At 38.9% G+C, this 23,569-nt stretch overlaps 1 protein-coding gene across 1 annotated transcript; it reads right to left on the reverse strand.

The window, feature by feature from the left end:
* Positions 1–361: 361 nt before the first annotated feature.
* Positions 362–23,500, reverse strand: HECTD3 (HECT domain E3 ubiquitin protein ligase 3). Its single transcript, XM_007420222.4, has 21 exons — positions 22,971–23,500; positions 21,104–21,264; positions 19,839–19,931; positions 19,385–19,520; positions 18,369–18,484; positions 17,283–17,396; positions 15,910–15,992; positions 15,268–15,433; positions 14,566–14,647; positions 13,665–13,847; positions 12,206–12,258; positions 10,698–10,762; positions 5,720–5,823; positions 5,196–5,315; positions 3,483–3,572; positions 2,910–3,116; positions 2,504–2,633; positions 2,117–2,191; positions 1,126–1,207; positions 939–1,010; positions 362–606 (listed from the first exon to the last, which is right to left on the reverse strand). Exons 1-21 carry the CDS (start codon positions 23,325–23,327, stop codon positions 522–524), a joined length of 2,574 nt encoding a protein of 857 aa, XP_007420284.1. The 5' UTR covers positions 23,328–23,500; the 3' UTR covers positions 362–521.
* Positions 23,501–23,569: the final 69 nt, after the last annotated feature.

A 23,569-nucleotide genomic window follows, 5' to 3' on the forward strand; every position in this document is an offset into this window, starting at 1 on the left:
TTAGGGACAGGGCAGGATATGTTTTGTATATAATTCACACGTTTGAGGTCTAAATGTGTACTCAAAAATTAACCCTACTGAGCTCCATTAAGCTTACTCCCAGATAAGTGTCAATACAACTGCAGTTTAAGGAAGGAACAGAAATTAAAAAGTAAAAAGACTTCAGCAGGGAACTGTGTCACAAAAGATGTCCAGTTCCAAAAAAGTAACAACCCTATTACAAAGCAGTATTTTACTATATTTTTGAAACTTTCTCAGAAAAGGAAAAGGTAGCATTACTGGATTACTGAATCATAAATCTATCTAGCTTTTCACTATCCCCATTTAGCTGAAGCTTCTCTTGAAAAGCAGCATGTTAATATAATGTTCACATTTGGTATTTTATTTTATAGATATGTACACCCATATACACTTTCTGGAAGGTGGGTCATGATGAACAGACTGTAAGAGCTTCTTCCAGGTAGCAAGGACAAAAATCAGAGTAAGATCAGCAAGACCACCATCCTCCCCGGCGTGGAGTTTCAGTCTTCCCATGGACTCATATCTGTATCAATGGCCACACAATTATAAGCTGCATAACGCAATTTTTCTTCACAGACCTTGGCACTAGAAATGAAAAAAGAAACTAGGTTAACATTTCCATTTATTCTGAAAATCACCAGTCCATCCCTGGCTTCCCCATCTATGGTTGTTCAATGGACGTTCCCTCACTATCAGTCTCCCAGTTTGCCTGTGTTATGGTGTGCAATAATAATTTTCTTCCTCTTCTCTACATCTTCCACCCCATAACTATTTTCTCTTCTCACTGTCTACTGTGAATATCACTTCCCTGATCATCATGTAACATTCCTTGCAGTTCTTCTGCTATTATACATGTCTTCCCCAAACTGTCTTTCCTGTGTCTGTGCCATAGAAAAGTTTCCAAGAGCAAGACTTACGAGGCATAGTTGGGCAAAAAGAGGGTACTGGAGCAGGTGGATGATTCAGGGAGAGCATCAGTGGTCTCAGAGCTTGGCCACAAGACAGAAGAAGACAACAAGGTAAGTCAAGAAGAATCTACCAGATAATAAAACTCAAAATGACTGGTAATCAGTCTTCCCTCTCAAAGAGGGAAACAGGACTTACCCTAATTTATCAGGATAGATATAAATTCGAGCAGGAAGTCTGCTTCTTCCCGTAACAAATCTCAGAAAGCGACTACGATCCTCTGAGAAAAAAAGTGCATGCCTTTCATAAATTAATCACACATCCCTCTCCATAATATGCCTCCCTGATAATGAAACAGGAATGAAGTCTGACACTGTCTCAAGAGCCTAGTCTTGGAAAGCAGGAATTACTTTTTATCCAGTGGGTCAAATGTAACTTACAGGTAGTCCTTGCTTAACAACCACAATAGGGACCAGAACATTGGTTGTTAAGCAGGCAGTCGTTAAGCGAGTCACAATGTGACTGGATCCGATTTTATGACCATTTTTACAATGGTTGTAAAGTGAATCACCATGGCTGTTAAGCAAATCACATGGTTGTTAAGCAAATCCAGCTTTCCCTATGGACATTTTTTGCCAGAATTCACTTAATGACCATGTGATTCACTTAACAACCACATGATTTGCTTAACAACCACAGTAATTCACTCTAAAACCATTGTAAAAGTCAGAAATTGCAATCACATGACCACAGTGGGTGGTGCAACAGTTTGCAACGGTCATAAGTGCGAGTACAGGTCATAAAGCACTTTTTCTGAGACCATCAAATTTGAACCATCGTTAAACGAATGATCATTAAGTGAGGACTACCTATACAACCAAAATATATAACAGAAGTTGTGGTGAAGAACTTTTCATCCACTCTATTCGGTCAGTGCTCTAACTTACTTAATCTGACAAATCATAATCATCACCACTTTCCTCTTCCTCCTCATCTAAAATAACAGTAATGTAAAAAGACAAATCTTTACAGCAAGTTCAATTTTCAACAAAATGGATTCTACAGGATAGGCTACAGTAGTATCAGTGGGAAAAGTTTCTTAAAAAATGTTTATATATGTTTAATAAATGGCAGAAAATCCCTTATATCTATTATTGCGCGACAGTGAACATTTGCTTGCTCTGCTCACCATTAGTAAAGTTGTTCAAGGCCTCCCAAAAATATTGAATTCTGGTGTCTGATGGTTCAAAATCCTCAAAGCGAGCTGTAAGAAGATATAAACAGGAACAGTGGAGAAAAAAGTACAGTAATGCCAACTACATGTCAAAATCCAGCTGACTGGAGAAGAAAGGAAGATACACCCATTAGCTGAGAGGCACAAAGATATAAGATTTTACTGTATTAGCTAAAATTCACCACACACTTTTTCAATAAGGTAATTGTGCTGGGATTCTATGCTAACTGTAGCAATTGCATGTGGAGCTGACAGTAGGTACAATGAAGGATTTGTATATTCCTCAAGATGTCAGTATTCTGTATGCTACACGACAGTAAGTCCAAGGTCTCTAATACTTACTGAGCTTCTTCAGGGCCTCAACTGTAACTTCAGGGTCACCACAGACCTTCTTCTCCAGTTCCTGCCAAGTGAGTAGGTCCAAAACAGCCTGAGGAACTACCTTCAGAAGTCCAGCCTGCATGGCTGCAATCTGGGAGAAGATTAGGAAAAAGAGGTAAGAAAAGGGAATATACAGGACCAAAAAAAGATGTGTAGGAAGAAAGTTCTTCCAAAAGCACCCAACCATTTTCTGATAAGTTCATAAGAATATGTAGTTTTCTATTAGGTTTTCTGGAATATTACCTCTATAACCAATCTGCTTAAACAATGCCCATTGTCTCCTAAAACATGCTGATACTGACTGATGATTAAGATACTATAGGAAAAAAAGACATGATTATATTGCTCAAATGCCACAATGAATTACCTGTTCCTTACTCTCATTCAGCCGTGCTTTCTGTACCAAACGGATGAATTCTACTCGGTCCTCATAGCGTACTACAGTGCGAATCCCACCAGGAATAAGTTCTACCATGCGCTGGTCACTCAGTACTGTGGTATAGGTCAACTCATTCCCAAACTTGAATTCAAAGGTCTCCTTGTCCATTCCTTCCATCATCTCCAGAAGTTTTACCTGAGAACGTGGAAAGAAACAATCTCACCCATGGCCAAGGAAATTAGAAAGGGATCCCTGGAATTCTGATTAAATTGCATCCATCATTATGTAGCTGTCATAATATATGGTCATAAGTACAAAATGTTTAGAGATATATATAGTTGGTTTTGATAGAAGTTGTGATATTTCTAGGTTATCTCCTCTATAAAAACTAAGGTGGGAGGAAGTTCTATTCCCTTCTGAATGACTTTTTTGAAAAACAAGATCAAGCCATCAGCTTAATTATATATTGTTCCATATTCCCAGTCCCCAAGAGTAAGTAAATGGAGTGAAAGCTATACTCCAGTTTTCAATAATGAAACAGAAACACCTCTCATGACTTACCAGCATTGAGTCAATAGCAGGGAAATCCTTATTCCAGCTCACTTCCTCACCTGTCAGTTGCTTCCAAACGAAGCCAGGCAAGGCAAGGACCTTGAACACAAAAGGAGAAGATAAGCAGAACTTTAAGTGTAGCTGTAATCATTTGGGTCTCACTATGTCCAAAGAAATGCTCAGAAATGGAAGGAGGATATTATTTTATTTCAAATATTGCTGCTTTGTTTCTTTTTTTAAGTGATTAGTTATTTTTCCCCCCAGTATTTTGACAGTATTATTTTTAAGTGCATTTCTTTTTATTAGCTCCCTTGAACTTTTTAGTAAACTGGCATTTAAAAAAATAAAATAGATAAATGTATATACTGTACATGAGAATAATAATATTGTATCCGATTTAAGGCATTAATTCCTTAAGGCATATTGTCCCCAATTTAAGGTGTTCATTCCACAGAATACCATAGCTTTAGATAGTGTAATGGGAAGTAGGAATAACCCTGAGGAACAGGAGGAAGAGCTGCAGCCAAGGCAATGGTCAGATAAAAAGAAATCTGAGCCCAGGGCAGAAATTTGAGAAAGCATCTCAGATGACCTTCCCTAGTTCTCATGAAGATGGAAGGAGGGAGGGAGGAAGCACATTCAGACTTGCAAGATTTTATCACTGTAACCTTATAAAAAAATAGTGTTAGCATTCATAACTGGCACCCTAGTCTGGTCTACCTGGAAGGGCTGACAGATGGCAAGGCCAAGGGCCAAGAATAAAAGAATCCCAGATATTTGTATATTACAGACATGCCCGTACATAGATTTGGGGAGTTAGTTGGTCAGTTGAATAGAATGATTTGGTCAATTAAATAAAAGGATAATTTATACTGAAAAAAAGCACCCACTATAAACAATATTTATAGTTTAGCACTGCCTCTTCCCAACTGTATGATAATATTACATCCAAGGGTCAGGTAGCAGGTTGTTCCATTGCCAATGTGGCTTCTTGTGAAAACATTTAAATTTTGTAACAACAAAGTAGGAAATATCACTGCATGGACACTTCCTGTGTTCTCTCAGATGTCTGATGTGACCAAACTCTATAGAGAATAGGGCTATTGACTGGTTCTTTGCTGTGCTAGTTTATAGCTTCAGACAGAAAATGTCATTACCCTCAAGGTACATTTTTAAAAAGCCTTAAGAGGGTGTTATAATTGTTTCATGTGAAAAAGAGACAACTTAAACTTGAGCCTAGGCCAGGTCAGAATTCTAAATTAAAAAAGAAAAACTACTTTTCGAATTAGCAAACCGAAACAAGGACATCAATGAAAGGAAACAGCCATAAACAAGAATAAAAGAATCCCAGAAAAAAGAGAACATATGTCTTAACCTGATCAATAAATATGAATGAAACACTCAGTTTGGAGGAACAGGCTGTTCTTTCTGGGATGACATTTTTCCAATATTCCCCCACCTTCAGTTATATAGGAAATTAGGGGAGTGGTCTTGCAGTCCAATAGTTTGTAAAGACATGGAAGATCTAGCATACCCCATTTTTGTTTCTATAGCTATATTTGGGACACAAAATAGTAATAATAATTTCTGTATTCTTCCAAATTATAATACAAATGAAAGAGCATATGTTCAGAAAACATATTTCTTGTGTCTACAGAAAATAAGTATGAAGAAATAGGGCTTCTGGTATCAAGGAGGGAGTAATCAATACTGGGTACTAACCAGAAATTCTTTGCCACGTAGAGCTGCACCCATTATTTGCCCAATCCACTCATATTTGAGGAATTCCTTGCAGGATGGGTTTGGGACATACATGTCTCGGGCCTCTCCGGTACCACTGCCCTGAAAGGACAAATCTCTTATTTAAAACAGTCAGCTAAGCAAGAGTGTAATGATTATATCAGCATAACTTCATACCAGAACTCCCAGTTCAGCACCACAGCACCTAGCAATACATAATCCACCAAAGGCTAACAGAGATATTACAACCTGGACACAAAATATATATATATATATAAAAAATACTTGGATTGAAGCACTTTTAACACAGAGATAAAAGATAAAATATGGCTCTAGAACAGTTAATTCAATGGCACTAGGAACAGATTCAGAAAATGGAGTGTTAAGGTCCATACTATTTGTTTCCATCAATGCCTCTAAATCACTATTTTCTTTTTGGATGAATCATCCTTGTCTTAACAACCTGAGAGACTTGCTCTAATTTTGGTTTGTGCAAGGAACAGCACCTGATTGGATGTGCGGACAAAAAAGGGCAGTGGCACGGGTGTCTCAGATGAACTAGGACACAACTCTTCAGACATATCAGCAATGCTGTCCCGGAAACCACCACCTGTGAGAAGGAAAACAAAGAAGAAAAGATCAGCCCATTTTACTTTATTGTCAACAGCTATTTGCACTTCCCAATTAGAGAACTGAGAATTTAGAGAATTTTGAAAGCTAGTTTCATGCAGCAGTTAAGTCACTAGGCTAGATACTGGGAGAGTCCCACCTTAGGCACAGGCAACTGGGTGATCTTGGGCTGGCCACTCTCTCAGCCCTAGGAAGTAGGCAGTGGCAAACCACTTCCAAAATCTTGCCAAGAAAACTGCAGGGACTGGTCTAGGCAGTTGCCAGGAGTCAACACTGACTGGAAGGCACACACACACAAACACACACACAGAAATCAACTTTAATGGATTTTTGATCTTCCCACTCCGTCATTTACGGCCAGCCCATTTTCTATGGGGAGACTACATCAGGGAAAAAAAGAATCATAGCAATGTATGTAAAGCCTAATTTAAAGCCTAAGTTGGTAATCGCTGATGAAAAAAGGAGGTATATAGCAGTAGAAATAGAAATGCAAAATTTTAAAACAATAGTGGTGAGCATATATGCTCCAAATGAGAATCAGAATCAATTTTATAAGAGTCTATTAAACCTTTTTATAGATCTTTCATATGACAATTGGATATTAATGGGGGATTAGAATGGGGTTATACCACCGTCTATTGATAGAAAATCTGAACAAAAAATAAAAAATAATCAAGGAAAACTACCCAAATCTTTTTTTGACATTATAGACAATTTGACTATTGTAGATGCTTGGAGATATAAAAATGGCAATGTAAAAGATTATACTTTTTATTCTGATAGATATAAATTATTCTCCAGAATAGATATGATTTGGCTAACAACAAACTTAATGAACCAAATTATAAAGGCAACAATCCTCCCAAAAACTTTCTCTGACCACAATCCGGTCCAGGTAAATATAAAAATTCCCCCCAAAATATATAGATGGAGGTTAAATGAAAACCTTTTGAAAAAAAAAGAGTATGTGGAAAAAAGTAAACAGAAATTAAAAGAATTCTTTGAATGGAATTTAAATAATGAAGTGAATATAGCAATGGTATGGGATGCTAGTAAAGTGTATATGCGAGGTTATTATATATATTTAAATAAACATATCAAAAGAATATCACAACAAAAACCTCAGTTATTATTAGATCAGATTAAGCAAAAAGAAAAAGACCACCAAGCAAAACCACCGGACGAAGATATAAAATATCAAATAAAAATCTTGCAACAGCAACTCAATATTTTGACAACAAATGAAATCGAAAGAAATTTGAGATACATAAAACAAAGAAATTTTGAATATGCTAATAAAGCTGGAAGATGGTTAGCCTATAAATTAAGAAGGGATAGGGGGAAAAATACTATTACTAAAATTCGAGATAATGAAGAAGATTTAACTGACAATGAAGGAATTAAAAATGCCTTTTACAAATATTACATGAATTTATATAAAAAACGGGAGGTGCCAATAGACAAGATAGAAAGTTATCTTTCGAAATGTAACTTAAAGAAACTATCAAAGGACCAAAAGATAATAGTAAATAATCCTATTACAGACCAGGAAATCATACAAGCGATTCAAAAATTGAAAACAGGCAAAGCCCCAGGTCCAGATGGATTTCCGGCAAGTTGTTATAAAAAATTTCAAGATCAAATTGTACCACTACTTAAAGACTTATTTAATTCAATTTTGATAGGGAATCAGATACCTAAATCGTGGACAGAGGCTAATATTGTTTTAATTCCAAAAGAAGATCAAGATTCAAAATTATGTAAAAATTATAGATCCATATCCCTTTTGAATAATGATGATAAAATATATACTTCAATCTTAACGGAAAGATTAAAAATTATATTACAAGAAATAGTTAACCATGATCAAAATGGTTTCCTACCACAGAAGTATATAAAAGATAATATAGAAAATAGTTATAGATCTAATAGAATATGCACAAATACATAATGAAAAACAAATTACCCTCCTATTCTTGGATGCTGAAAAAGCATTTGATAATCTAAATTGGAATTTTATGTTCAAGACATTAGAGGCAATGGATTTTGGAGAGATTTTTTTAAATGCAGTGAAAGCAATCTATACGACACAAAAAGCCAGAATAGTGGTAAATGGAGACATGACACAAGAGTGTCCAATTGAAAAGGGAACAAGACAAGGTTGTCCTCTATCTCCTTTACTATTTATATTAGTTTTAGAAGTATTAACAGAAGGTATTAGAAAAGAAGACTGCATACAAGGGGTAAAAATAAAACAAGAAATGTACAAATTAAAGCCTTCTTAATGATTTAGTAATTACAATGCAAAATCCAAAAGTGTATATGCAAGGTTATTATATATATTTAAATAAACATATCAAAAGAATATCACAACAAAAAATTCAGTTATTATTAGATCAGATTAAGCAAAAAGAAAAAGACCACCAAGCAAAGGGGGTCCCTAGAGTATTTACTAAATATTCTATTAGAATTTGGAGACTTAGCAGGATTTAAAATAAATAATCAAAAAACAAAAATGATAAATTTAAATATGCCACAAAACAGCCAAGAACTGTTGGAACAGAAGACAGGCTTTCAAAATGTAAAAAAAGTAAGATATTTGGGAATAGAAATTTCAAAAAGAAATACTGATTTATTTCAAAACAATTATGTAAAGATATGGAATAGGATCAAACAAGATTTAGTAAAATGGGAAATCCTACATTTATCATTACTAGGAAGAATATCTACAATTAAAATGAATATATTGCCAAAACTATTATTTTTATTCCAAACTATCCCAATTTTAATTACGGATAAAACTTTCAAAACCTGGCAAAGAGACCTGTCAAAATTTATTTGGCAGGGGAGGAAATCAAGAATAAAAATTAAATTATTACAAGACAGTAAAGAAAGAGGAGGTTTGGGACTGCCTGATATAAGATTGTATTATGAAGCGAGTGGTTTGCTATGGATAAAAGATTGGGTTACATTAGAAAATTGGAGACTATTAAATTTAGAAGGACATGATTTAAAATTTGGCTGGCACAGATACTTATGGTATAACAAAATTAAAATGAATAAAGCTTTTAATAATCATATTATAAGGAAGTCAATTTTTAGAATTTAGAATAAGTATAAACCTATCTTAACACCAAATATTCTGCTCTGGATCTCTCCACAAGAAGCTTTTCCAAGACGGGATAATGCAGGAAATTATAAATGGTTGAGATATTCAGAACTATTAAACTTGGAAGGATTGTCATATAGATTAAAAACAGGAGAGGAATTGGAAAAGGAGGGGTACCTGTGCCACTGGTTCACATATTTTCAATTGAAAGAACAATTTAAAATAGACATCAAAAATTAAAAATTTTACAAAAAATTATCATGGTGGGACACTCAAATTAATACAAATAATGATCATATGATAGCCAAAATATATAAAATTTTATTACAAGCTAAAAGGAGGGAAGTTCAAAATAAAGACTGTATGAAAAAATGGGAGAAATATTTTGGCTATAATATTGAGTATGAATTGTGGGAAAAAATGTGGACCAAAGGGTTAAAATTTACATTAAATTATAATTTGAAAGAAAATTTTTATAAAATGATGTACCGGTGGTACATAACCCCTGATAAATTAAATAAAATGTATAACACAATATCAAATGTATGTTGGAAGTGTAAAAAGGAAATTGGTACTTTATACCATATGTGGTGGACGTGTCCAAAAGTCAAAAAATATTGGGAGTCAGTACATAAAAATATTTGCAAAATATTGTCAATGGAAATTATTAAGAAACCTGAATTGTACCTACTCGGATTTATGGATAAAGAAATTGAGGAAAAACATGGAAATTGTCTACTACACCTGATCACCGCGGCTAGAGTTGTCTATGTAGCCAAATGGAAAGAGGAAAATGTACCAACCCTAGAGGAATAGTTACTCAAATCTTTGGAAATTGCTCAAATGGCTAAATTGACTGACCAGCTAAAAGATAAAGATGTTGATGACTTTATAACAAATTGGAAACCCTTTTTTGGCTATATGGAAACGATATACTCCATACAGGTGAACATTTAGAGTAACAAGTAAGAACTGTGAATAAAATAGAAACAGAGACAAGATGAAGGAACCAAGAAAAGAAGAAGACATGTAAATAGTTAAAACTCACTGTTTAGTTAGAAGGAAACCCTGTTTTTAAACATTTTTGTGTTGCTTTTTCTTTTTTCTTTTTTCCCTTTTCTCTTTTTTTTTTGTGGCTGTGTGGTGTTGATCTTTAGGGGGGTTTTTTTCCCCCTATCTGTATTTGCTCTTCTCATTTTATGTTTGTTAGGTATTTGTGTGTGTTAAATTTTATAAGCCAATAAAGATTTATTTTTTAAAAAAAGGGAAAAAAAGAATCAAAATTATGACTTGTCTCATCTACTTATATTTGGTCAGGTCTTTACAGGACTATTATCCTGAGAATGAAATCTTCTGACACCCCCAAAAGGGGGGCTATATAATTACTTTTGTGGCTGCCGCAACAGCCAAATTTCAAGGTCTGAAATCCTGCACTTTATATCATGTCTATAATCCAAACATGGCCCACAAGAAATCCAAATGCTCAATTACAAATTAAGATAACACCTGCAGATACCATTGTGGTAACAGTGGGCATGATAAAATAACACTTAAATTGGGAGCAAAGAACAAAATAAAATGAAAAAGATTTCCAGACCTGCACTTGGCCATTTTAATTCCATTCCCCCCAAGAACACAGAGTCAAGATACTTGCTTTTATCTGCCTTCTTTTTATTGAACAATGCAGATCTCCAAAGGCCAAATTAAGCAAGCCATCATTTGGGACTATGCAGTTTCAAACTTACCTTGATCAATGATGCCCTCAGCAATGAATTTACATTCCCACCACTGGTCATACCGCAGTGGCCACCTGGAATAAAATAAAAATCAGAGTTACCACATTTTGACCATTAGTCAAAATGTCAGAGCCGATGATGATGATGATAATTTATGTGCCGCCTGATTCCCAGTGATAATAGTTTAATATTTCTGTTCAGTCAAAAAGAGGAGCAGATGGCAGCCACCACCACAACAAAGGCTTTTGCACAACTCTTTCTTGTGCACTAGTTGCATCCGTTCCTGGTTTGGAAGGCTCTGCTCACAATCACTTGCACCTTAGTCATTTCTCATCTGGATTGCTGCAATGCACTTTACGTGGGCCTAGCCTTGGAAAGCATTCAGAAACTTCACCTGGTCTAGAAAGCAGTGGCACGTACAGTATTGCATGGACTGAGGTTTGTCCAGGTAACACTTCTGTCGTGCAAGCTGCACTGTAGGCTTCCAGGTGCACGTCCAGGTGCTGGTTATCAGTTTTAAAGTCCTACATGGCAGAGCGGGAGGCTACCTGCAGAACCACCCAACTCCAGATGTTTCTGCCCGTCCCACCAGATCCAGTAGGCTGAACATCCTCCAAGTCCCCTCAGTGAAACAATGCCATCTTGAAGAGCCCAACAAACACACCTTCCCTGTTGCCGCACCTGCCCTGTAGAACTGCCTCCCCTCCACCCCAAGATCTAGAGACCCGAACCCTGTTGGCTTTCCCGAAGGCTGTTAAAACCTGGCTTTTCCCACAGGCTTTACAACTGGGTTGATATAGGCAAATTTGCCACAGAGGATAACGTGTGAGATGCATCAGCTTTTGTATTTAGTATTCTGTATTGATTATGTCTGTTTCTAATTGTATTTTTGTTGTTTTTATTGTATTGTTAGGTGCTCAGAGTTATTTGCTCAATATGGGCAGCTGTACACATTTCCTAAATAAGAATAAATAAAACCTACTAAACTCCTTGGATGGATGAAATGTGTGGCCCCTAAATTATGATGGCTTCTCCCATCAGAGGTTCACAAGAAGACAATTTTGTGGATACTACAGTCCTAGTTAAGGTATTTTTATTCTAAAAGGGCCTTTGGATTTAAAATCTTTTTTTAAAAAAAAGCTGGCTGCTGGATTTTTATTTCAAATCAAAACTATATTATAAAATTGTCTATTTCTGTGCTTGTTACTTATCTTCTGCTTTTATTATATTGCTGCTTTCCATTCATGATTTCTAAGCAGTTTTATTGGTTTATTATTTGCTTAGTTTTACTTGAAAATTTCAACTATAAGACAACTCACAAATGAAATAAATAAATACATTTGGAGAGAAAGTCATTAGATATCAACATCAGGTTTTATCTTTCTCGGAGAAATGAACTTTGGGTTTATTGGCAAATCCTGTGATAGTTGTCATCCAGGCCTTTAGACTTCAGATCCCCAAAAATCTGGCAATGAAAAGGGCAAGGAAGAGAGACAAATGGCTCAAGGGCCACCCACCTATAATCCAGGGGCTTCTCATACTTGTCAGAAGGTTTCAGGCCTTCGTATACCTAGGAAGAGCAGACAGTGCAGCTAAAGCATTAACAGTGGAAGAAAATAATGTTCACGATGGTGCTTATAGATCGCAAAGCAAGAACACGCTGTCCCTGAAGACATCTGATGCATTTTAATTCTGCAGGGAACTGGAAGGGAAACAATTGGTACCAAAAGGACACAAAAATTACTCTGCTGAGATGCTTTTCTGGTTAACCAGATTCTTAGCAAATAAAATGAAAAAGCCAGTGTGATGATCTGGCTGGACCAATACGTGAGACAACTTAAGCTCCGATCCCAAACTTATTGGCTGGCCTTCAGCAAATCATAACCTTGTGGTCTAATTTCACAGTGATGTTAAAGATAAAATGAACTAAACCACTATAGCTCATTGGTAGAAGAATAAAGAAGGGCGAAAGAGAGAAATGTTAATCTGACACTTCAGAAACCAAAAAAACAGGCAAACTGACCACAATTCCTAGGGGGAAAATGAGATTATAGCTCAAAAAAAGTGACCTGTTTTGATTAACTATTTTATTATGTATTAGTTATGTAGTTCTCACTTAACAACTGCAATTAGGACCATAATTTCTGTCACTAAGCAATGCAGTCATAAAGCATGTTGTCATGTGACCACACTGCTTAGCAAAAGAAATTCCAGTGCTCCCAGTTGCCATTAAGCAAATCACCGCAGGTTGTTAAGCAAGGACATCACGTGGTTGCCATTTGCGACCTCCTGCTGGCTTCCCCATTGACTTTGCTTGTAGGAAGCTGGCAAAGAAAGTTGCAAATGGTGACCATATGACCATGGGACACTGCAATGTTGTAATTGTGAGCTGGGTGCCAAGCGCCCAGATCACAATTATGTAACCATGGGGACGCTGCAACAGCTGTAAGTATGAGGACTGGTCGTAACTGCCACTCATTCAGTGCCATTGTAAGTTTGAACGGTCTCTGAATGAGTGGTTGTTAAATGAGGAACACCTGTAGATACCATAGAGGACAAGATTTAAAATTCAATTATTTAATTGCATCACACATATATGTCACAAAGCAAAGATTCCTGTAAAAGTTATATTATAAATTGAAGGGGACCAATTTCATAAAAGTGATGCTTCCCAATCTTAAAAAGGCTGCACCATCCTACAAAATTGTTTGCTAGCTGTGACATAGACATGAACATCATTTTGTCCACAAACTGGACCTTAGTGTAGGGTAGAAAAGCACTCTGAAGTACAGAAGGAGATGTGCAGCAACTTCTCACAAATAATATATTAGTGCAACCTTTCCTACTGTGGTACTCTTCAGATGTTGGTTCCATACCTCCCAGAATTTCAGACTGCAATCTTGGGAATTGTAGTCGTAACACATCTGGAGGATCCCATAGTGGAGAAGGGTGTGTTATTATATGTGTTACCATTACCTGGGTGAAGACAGTGTTTTTGCAGCTAGGGTCAAGGGTGGGATTGTCACGATGCTCCATGGCTAGGCGCCGGTTGATGTAGAGCCGTGGCATGAAGTTGGGCTTGCTGGTTTCAGAGTCCTTGAGGCACTGGCTGATTAGCACCGTGCGTCGCTTGGACAGCAACAGGAACTGTTTGATATGCTGTCAGGGGACAACAATTGGTTCAAAAAGGGCAATAGCACGATATTTAACGTGACTTCCTTCACTTTTCCAGCCAGCTGGGCTCTACCGCCATGACCATTACCCAACTCTTCTTGATACATTGATAACTTAGTTCTCTTTCCTGCTAGAAATACTCTGATGTAGGAAAATGTGTATTTAATGAACAAAGTCATTTCCATCTCCCATTCAAAATGATGTATTTTTAATTTATTAAAGATTTATGAGCAATCTTGTATTAAAAAGTTGCTGTATTAATTCCTGCTTAGGTTGCAGTATTAATTTAAATTCAGATTTAAAAGGATCTCATTAGAACAATGGATAGAAAATCCTTTTTTGAAGCTTGAAAAATGAATTTTAACATGAAAAGAAAACATACACATTCTCGATTTAAATGAAGTTAGAGAGCCATCCTTTTTAAAATGCTGGGCTTGCTTATATAATGGTTGAAGGAGAGTTCCCCAGCAACAGCATTCGTACATCTTCTCTGCTACACCACTTTTGAACTCATCTTCAGGAAACAGGATGACAATGTTAGCCTATTTGATTGTCTAGTTTGGCAGGAGCAGAGACATTTATTCAGCTGGTTCAGTTTTTCCAAGACAGGGAAGGTTTGGCTACCACAAAAGTGTCACTGTTACTGCACTAATTGTGAAAAGAAAAAACAGATATTGACCCATCAGCAGGATTTCAGCCTCACCTTCAGCTCACTGAAGGTGCCAAGCGTATAATCCCAGGCTGGTACAAGGTGATGAAGCACACTGTCCAAGATCTTGATAAACCTATCACAACAAAAATAAACAGCACCAAAATGCAGAAAAATATCTAAATGATATACAGTTTGATGGTGAGGGTACAATATGATTCCATATAACAATGTAAATGAAATAATGTTATGATTAGATTTATATCCCATCTTTCCCTCCCAAATTTTTCCCACGCATCTCTCTACCACTGACCATTATTTATTTATTTCTGAAATGTCTCTCCTACCAAAAAAAATTCTCTGAGCCTTTATAATTGAAAACAATTGCAAGGAAACCATGAAGGCATGACCATAAAATGAAGAATAGCAATGAAAATGAAGAGAATGTCACATAACCATAATACTAGGAAAGGATAGTGGAAGAATGAGATGCTTCCTGGTTTATGGAAGTAAGCATTCAAATAAGCAGTGCTTTAGCACTGCAATCAAAAAGATGCAGTGTTCCTAGGAGAAAACTGACGCAGACCTAGGATGGGATAGTGATGAAGAAGATCTTGATGCTCCTTTAATTAATTCAACTGTTTGCAGAGACTGCACACAGATTTTCTTATCCCCGTCCACAGCTATGGAAATGTGGCTCATTACATCTTCTGCCTGATTAATTTCCCTTGGCATTCCTAACTAGCACTTCTATACCTCTGAATGATCACAGCACGCCAATAAAGCACATCAGGGTCTCTCCCTTCCAGTCGTGGATACCTCACTAGGTTGGCTGGTTGAAACATGTCCGCATTGAGCCCCAATTCCCGTTGTCGGGAAGATTTGATCTTTAGGCCCCGGAGCCGGACATCAATCCCATCATCTGCATAAAAGGGATGGACCACATAGGGCAAACAAGTAATTCAAATAAAGAATTAATTCCTCTGTATAGAGAGAAGAGATTACTGTGGAGAAAAACAAAGACAAAATCCTCTCTGCAACTGACCCATGCAACTTAAAGTAAAGTTTGGTCTCTTTCGTTATTGGAGAATTCCAGAGCTTTATTCCTGTATTACCACGAAATCAAGAGTGTCTTATGGCAGCTTATTTGCAAAGAAATAATAGGCTTGCTATATTCCTCAAGAAGAGAGCCCATAACTGATGTTCCCAACGCAGGAATGGTAAGGTTATATGACAAACAATGACCCAATAGGCATTTGGATTGCACTTTGTCTTGGGAGGAGGGATAGAGAACCTGTCACATTTGGCTCTGTGTAAAATCCCAAACTAGAGTTTCCGAATCATCAAATGAACCTCCCAAGCATTAAGAAATTCATCCTCATATTGACATCCACACACCTCTGCATTCCACAATGCGGATTTCAATGACAGGCAAGTGAGCAGTCATGTCTTCCAGCACACATACATCACCGATGTAGCTCCTAGGGACAAAAAAAAATCATGTTTCATCTTGCACAGATATAACCTTCCATCTGCCAATCTTTAATTTTATATATCTGAAAACTGGGGACAAGTTACATTGGGTTGTGAATGGGAACTGGAGACCAAGACTGCTAGATCTCTTTCCAACGTTCTGAATTGCACAGATTGATCTATCAAACTCTCTCTGATGAGGGCGAGGGGGGGACAATGGAAACTTGACTCCTAAAAACAGTGGTGTCAGATAGGATGCACAGGAGCTTGTGTACAGATATTAGGCAAGATGTTAAACAATATATATCCTGCCTTAGTGTTATATATAAATATAACTACAGGTAGTTCTCGCTTAGCAACCACAATTGGGGTTGGCAACCCCATCACTAAGCGCCACAGTCGCTAAGTGTAAAATCACATGACCATGACGGGTTTATGATGTCACTTCCGATTCAGTTGTTAAGTGAATCACCATGGCCGTTAAATGAGACATCATGTAACTGCGACTTGCAATTTTACTTCTGCATTTTCTGTTAGCTCTGTTTGTCAGCAGCCAGTTGCAAAGCACACAAATGGTGATCATGTGACCACAGGACACTGCAACAATCGTAAAGGTGAGGATTAGTTGCAAAGCTATTTTTTTTGTTACACTGTTGTAACTTTCAATGGTTGCTAAACAGGCAGTCGGTAAGGGAGAATTGCCTATATAGTGTTTCTTTCTACAGTACGCTGATACTAATAATGCAGTTTTCTACTTTAATTTGGATGCTGGACATTAGGCAACAAGGAATTACATACCAACAAGTGTGCAGGTTAGCCAAAATAGGCCGGTCCCTACCTCTGTGAGTCCAGTATAGAAACAAAACAGACTGCCAAAGGAAGAATTTCCATTCTCCATATGCAACCTGACAACACATCAGTCCACAGAAAAAAAGATGGAGCTCTTGCTTCTTCCTGTTAATACCAGGCAGGCTAATAAAAGCATTTTGCAGGCTAGTAATGTTTTGTGAGTTTATTCATAATGTTGTTTCCTGCCTGAATTCCCTGAGATATGATTGACTCCAAAATCAACAATCAACAGCTACATATGAACCTCTAGCACCTCACCAGCAGGAACTGGAGCAATAAGTCCTTGCTTTGCACCAGGATTTGATCAGGATAGTACTCTTCACTTTCTCTTCTCCCCTCCTCCTTCCCATATCATAGGAAATGACAGGTTACCATTAAACAATCTGAATAGGATTTAAGATTATGGCTTCCGTCAGCTAGCCCCATCTCCCCCCACTCCCCTGACTCACTCATCAATGCCCACGTCACTCAGTTTCTTCAGATTATCACCCTCACCACCATAGACAGCCACCCTTTTCGGCATGAAATTTTCATCTGTTGTGTCCACAGTGAGAAAGAGTTTCCTGATGGAGAAAATTGAAATAACAAATGTGAGACAAAGCAAATGAGTATTAGGAAAACAGCCACATGAAAGAAAATTTTGTCAAGGCTAGAAACTCACAGGGAGCTTTACAAAAAAACAAATACCACAAGCTGTTTAAAACTTTCTCAGTTATTAGAATTCCTATCAACAAAGGATTGTTCAGCATGCTTAGAAATCACTACTGCAGATGTTTGGAGACTTGGAAGAGCTTTCGGCATCCGATCTTGCAACCCACTCTTGCACTTTTTAAATCCGAGAAAGTATGAGGAAAAAGGAAGGGAGAACTACCAACCAGATTCAATCTTTCTGAGAGTTGCAGGAAAATGCTTACTCTTTCAAATACTCTTCAAAAAGGATTGGAAAAACCCAGCCTATTCTGAATTAAAAAGAGAAGTTTTACCCATCGCTAGTACTAATTCTGTGAGCCAGTTTGTGTTTGCTGTTAGCACCAGGTCTTTGTTAACAGAAAAAGCCACTGGGAGAAGAAAAAATGTTTATCTGTCTCTCATGTAAAAAGGAAAGGGGATTGTGGGACTGAATGTTTTATGACACAAATCTAATATAGCATGATAGCCTTACATTTATAGTAGAAGCAATTGAAGAGCCATAGTAATAGACAAGCCCTTGGGGTTATTGTGCAAGAAAATTATTAAACATTTTCATTATTAAACATTTCTCAGCTCTATTTTTTGGAAAGAAGAATGACTAAGTACAAATCAGGACCAGCAAGGTAAGCTACATTTCTAAACCTGTCTTGCTACTGGGTCTACATTCAATGGAGTATAGAACACAGAATGGAAGGATGATCATTCCTTCAGGAAAACCAGATGAATTAGAGCAGCAATCTGTTTGCAAAGACTGATCCTAAAGCCACTCTGTATCTAGTGACAGAGAAGAAAATCCTATTACAGAGAAAAATCTAGGAAAGAGAAGAGCAGAACTAATAACTAACTTTATTATGGTTCCTTTCTTCATGTTGAGACGGACCCAGTGTTGGCCTTGGGACCCGTCACTCTCCCAGTAGGTGTCCTCGTGATTGTCTGTCAAGTATGAGACATTGAATTCTTCCTAAGGAAGCAAAGCAGCACATTAGGCCAGACTGACATTTGAACCAGCCCTTCTTATTCATATAGACATGTAGATGATGAATATGCTTGACTTGAGAGGGATTTCAGTGAGGAATTGCATCTATTGCCTTGTTCAGACCTCACCTGGAATACCATATCCAACAAACTGGAGTAAGTTCAGAAGAGGTCTAAGTTCTGGAAAGCGAGCTTTCAGAAGAATGGTTAAAACATCTCTATTTAGCCTACAGAATCTATGAGGGGGAATATGATAGCTGTTACAAAGAAGGGGTGTACTTATTTTTTATTATTCCAGAGGACAGGACAAGAACTAATTGGTTAAAATACAAGGAGGTAGATTCATGCTCCAGGTTAGGAGGAACTTCCTGCTTATATAAGCTGCCAGCCAGAGATGCTCTAGTAGAACCTGCACCAAGCAAGGTGGGAGGTGTGTGGAGTAGATTACCTCTGAGGTCATCACAGTTCTATGTTTCTAATCCTTTACAAAGACTAAAATAAAGGAGCTCAAAATCCGGAGGCAGGTAAATGAAATATGAAAGTGCTGGACTGTAGTGTTATCATCTTCTGCCAGCATGGCCACACTGGCTAAGAATAATGACAGTCCAGCCTATCTGAAGAGCACTAGTCTGAAGAACAGCTCTTATTCTAAAACTAAAATAGGTGACACTTTTACTGTGGGCTGAGCTGAACAAGCAGACAATACCTCTCTGCCTTCATCATCAACTCTGAAACTTGCAGGAACAATTTACAGACTATATTTATAGATAATCCTTAGATTTTGGTTATCAACCACAAATTCATAATCCTTCGTAACAAGTTATGGATGATATTATGAGGAAGAGTTTCCTCTACAAAGAGATCCAATCCATTGATAATATTATACCGTGTAAGAGGAGACATCAATGCTGTCCACATATTGCTTGATACTACCCAGATTCTCATCCTCCTTGCCAATGTGGTCATAAAGGAAATGCACCAGGTCCTCATCACATTCATAGCTCCATGTGGGTGGTACAAACCTACAAAGCAGTGATGGTCGTCAGTAGCACAGAATGAGCACTGAGGGTGCTCATTCTGCAAACAGTCAGTTTACGAAACTGTGATCTATTTATTCCTCCAACCTTAGTCATGTTTTTCATTTCCTAATTCCATAATGCACCCCCCCAATGTGTTATTTTAGTCAGCTTTTTACCCAAGAACTGTTTCTAGTGGTGATGGATTACAAAGCCTAACTCAACTCCATAGGCTTTGAAATCTCTATTCCCAAAGTAATGGCACTGGCTACCCCAAACAACCAATCCTTTCTTATTCCTATTAAAAAAATAAAATAAAAATACCGGAGTCTCTCTACTGCAGCCACATCTGGCTCCATGACTTTTGGCTTTGCCCCAAGATGCAAGGAATATGTTAAATCCACCACCTGTTCCCATCTGGAATAAAAGAAATGTAATAAAAATCATAAACATCAACTCCAGGTTAGGGAAATAGAAACTGACTGGCTTCTAAGAAAACGTGTATGAGAACAAATCAAAGGATCAATATGTAACTATCTGTTGAAGATTCAAGGACATCACATTTCCAATCTGTTTTAATTATTTCTGTTTATTATACAAAGAAGTTTAATTTATCAGAACAATGAAATAAACAAATATGAAACAATTTTTAAGGACAAACAATTCACTAACTGGGATTCAGCAAATGGTGTTCAAAAATGGGCATATCTGCATGTTTTAGAAAAATTAAGCCCCTCCCCAGATTCTTTCTTTTGCGCCACATATTTTCTTCTGAGAATGTTCTGACAATCAGAGCCTCATAGACAAACAAAATGTATTTGCTTACATTCACACTCCCAGTGTTACACATGCTGCTCCCAGGTTCGGCTTATGGTCACTCACTCACACACTCACAGCCTGTTGAGGCACGTGGATCTTGTCAGCCCCCCTTGCTTTCTACCTGGGTTTTCCAGATAGGTGCGGCTGGAGCAGACAGACACACAGCCCTGGTCAACAGCCGGGAAATAATTAGGGATACACACAAATCACTTCCAACTGAACATTGAGGCACGAGAGGTTCTTTGTAATACACGGAGACCCAGTGAATTTAAAGTAACAGCAAAACTTTACTGGTTGCAAGGTACATTTGCTCTTTCTCATCCACACACACACGTGTGCATTCATCCACATTTACCCATGTCCTTCCCAACTAAGCTGCCAGGCACTAGCTAGAGGGACAGAAGCCGCCAAGTCTGGATCCAAAGGTGACTCAGGTGACTCAGACGACTCAGAGTGGGCAGGCTTTGGGACCCCTTTTATCCCCAAAAGTCCTTGCTGGGTTGATTTACAAGTTGATGGGATTGGGGTGAGGGCTTCCATGTGCTCAGGCCCAACTTCCTCTTTCTGGTTCAGGTCCTTTGTTTTTTCCTTAACGACTTGCTTCCTTCTTATCTACCTCCCTGAAGGGATAGACAAGATTCCTGGCTTTTGTCCTCTCTGCTTGCATGCCTGCTTCATCTTTAGGTTATGGCAGCTTCAGCCTAGTCTCACACCAATACCTTTTACAATGACCCCTCCAAAGCTAGCCAATGGGAAGGGAGATTCTGTACCTGATTACAGGCTTAAAGTCCATCCCAAAGAGTTGTTGCTGCCTCTGAATTCTCTCCATAGATTCCACTGGTACCAGCCTGTCCCCACTATCTGCATGCTTACACATAAGAACCCAACCTTCCTCCAGGTCACAGCCAGTCTTGTATTCCTGAAGTTGCTCCTACGTGGAAAGAACACAAAGATACATGAACAGTAAAGCCTAAGTCAATCAAAAAGAGGAATTCAGTCTTCATTACCACAGTACATAAGAATAGAGTCTAAATCAAGAGCCTTGCACAAGTTATTTGGAGCACTAAATGTGTAGTTGCAATTAAACTCTAATGTAAATCCAATTTTTATCTTTAATTTGTGATTAATAAATATGCCTGTACAAATTTCAGAGTCAATGAAATATAGTGAATAAGATGCTCAGCTAGGGCTCAGAAGAGCCATCCTCAGCTTCAGAGCTCATTGTGTGGTTTTGAGCCGGTCGCTTTCTCCCAGCCCAATTTAACTCAGAGTTGGTATAGGGGGGATAAAACAAAGAGATATCCCCTTGCCCTCCGATTCTGGAGAAAAGCCAGGTTATAATCTATCATCTATCTGTCTGTCTGTCTCTCTATCATCATCTATCTATCTAATAAATAAGCCAAACTATTCCTGATCACTGCAAGCCAGCAACAATTCCCTTCTTGGTTGAAACCAAAGATGTATACAAGTAAAAGGGTATATTCACAGCAATATACAAAATGTGATATAACAAACTGTATGGAATTGGTAATTTGATCCATTATAACTGTTTCTACATGGATGTAGGGCATATATTTGCAAGACTTAGGCTCACAAGCACACAAGCCTTCAAGGGCTATGAACATATCAGTGAATCCTCCAGTTCTGACAAGGAGCACTGCTTGACATGCCTCAGTTTACGCACTCCTTATATCGCCAGTCTGCTCCGAGGGCAGAACCCAACCATTTGTTTACCGCAGCACTAACACTGACAGACTTACAGCAGATGGTTGCACCTGGTTGACAGCAGCTGATCTTCAAAATGCTAAGCAAGGTTAGGAGACCAGGAAACACCAAGGCTATAGGATGGAGTGGGAATTTGGCAGGGGAAGGAGGAGAAATCATGCTGAAAGCAAGCAGTGGTAAACCACTTCCATGAAGAAACTACAAGGTGTACTCATGGAGTCATTAGGAGTTGAACTTGGGAAAAAACGGGGGTTTATTTATTTAATTTATTATTAAATTTGTATGCTGCCCATCTCCCCCAACGGGTGACTCTGGGTGGCTCACAGTTAAAATCAAAACCCGGACAATAATTAAAAATATCCCATAAATAATTAAAATGAATTAATCCATTAAAAATCAATATAAAAAACAAACCCTATACAAAATACTAAAAACATTCAAGATGACGGAGGGGGCAAAGTCAATCACCCCACAAGCCACCTCCACTGGTGCAAGCCCCCACCCGGCCCCCAGGCCTTCTGGCACAGCCAGGACTTCACACCTTTCCATGACTAAATGTATGGGTAGGACACAGCCACAAATGGAAAGGAGTGGAATAGGAGTAAATGGGGATGCCCACATCTATCGCAATCGCATATGCATTAAGCTTCTCCTCTTTTATTTTCTAATCTGAAGTGCAGCTCAGCCCTGGCATGCTTGAAATAATAACTCTGGAGTGCCTTTGAGCATGTGCAGGATGCAGCCTAGCCTCTCTGGAAAAATATCCTGATCCAGCTACCAGGATCCACCGGGAACTACCGCGATCAAAATGGTTTAGGCCCGCCAGGGTTTCCCTCGGGCCATTTCTCCGGAAAAGCCTCCAGCCCAGAGGGCGCGCGCGAGAGCCCCGCCCCGGGCCACGCGCTCCCTCACCCTGGCGAGCTTCACCCAGAGCCCGTGCCCGTTGCAGTACTCCTCGCCGCTGGCTCGAATGCACGATCCCTTGCGCAGTTCGATGGTGCCCCTGCCCGGGCCCTTCCTGATGCCGGGACCCGCGCCGCCCCCAGCTTTGCTTGGGCTCTCCCACACCGACAGCAGGCTCCGGCCCGAGGCGGAGGCGGGCCCCGGGGCGCTGGGATCCTTGCAGAGCTTGTACTGCACTTCGCGGGGCACATAGCCCAAAGCGGTGGGCAGCGGCTCCGCCCGGATCAGGCACCCGATCGCCTCGCTCAGGAAGCGCAGCCGGCCCAGCAGCTGGTGCGGAGACTCGCTGTCAGTCGAGGGGACCATCCGGCCGGTCTCGGGCGGCCAAGGGGGCAGCCGGCGCGGAGGGGCGCTGCGCTAGCCGCTTTGCCGGTTCTCTCCTCTCCTTCCCCGCCGTAGCCGGCGAGAGCTCAGCGGCCGCCAGGAGGGGGAAACGAGGCTGCTTCCTGCTTCCTCCGCCGCCTCGATTCCGCCTGCTCTACCGTAAAGCATCCTCTATCGGCGGAAAAATAAATCAGGGCCGTCGCGATGAAAAGATTTTGCGAGGC

The sequence above is a fragment of the Python bivittatus genome, unplaced genomic scaffold, assembly GCF_059951505.1.
Source record: "Python bivittatus isolate LINGU-HERP-01145 unplaced genomic scaffold, Pbiv_v1 ctg000700_np1212, whole genome shotgun sequence".
Taxonomy (NCBI): domain Eukaryota; kingdom Metazoa; phylum Chordata; class Lepidosauria; order Squamata; family Pythonidae; genus Python; species Python bivittatus.

Coding starts and splice junctions, on each gene's coding strand:
- HECTD3 (XM_007420222.4), bottom strand. CDS start 23,327: ATGGTCCCCTCGACTGACAGCGAGTCTCCGCACCAGCTGCTGGGCCGG. Junction 12,259..13,664: donor AAAACACTGTCTTCACCCAG/GTAATGGTAACA, acceptor TGCTCTTCCTAG/GTATACGAAGGCCTGAAACC. Junction 5,316..5,719: donor TTGTCCGCACATCCAATCAG/GTGCTGTTCCTT, acceptor TTGTCCTTTCAG/GGCAGTGGTACCGGAGAGGC.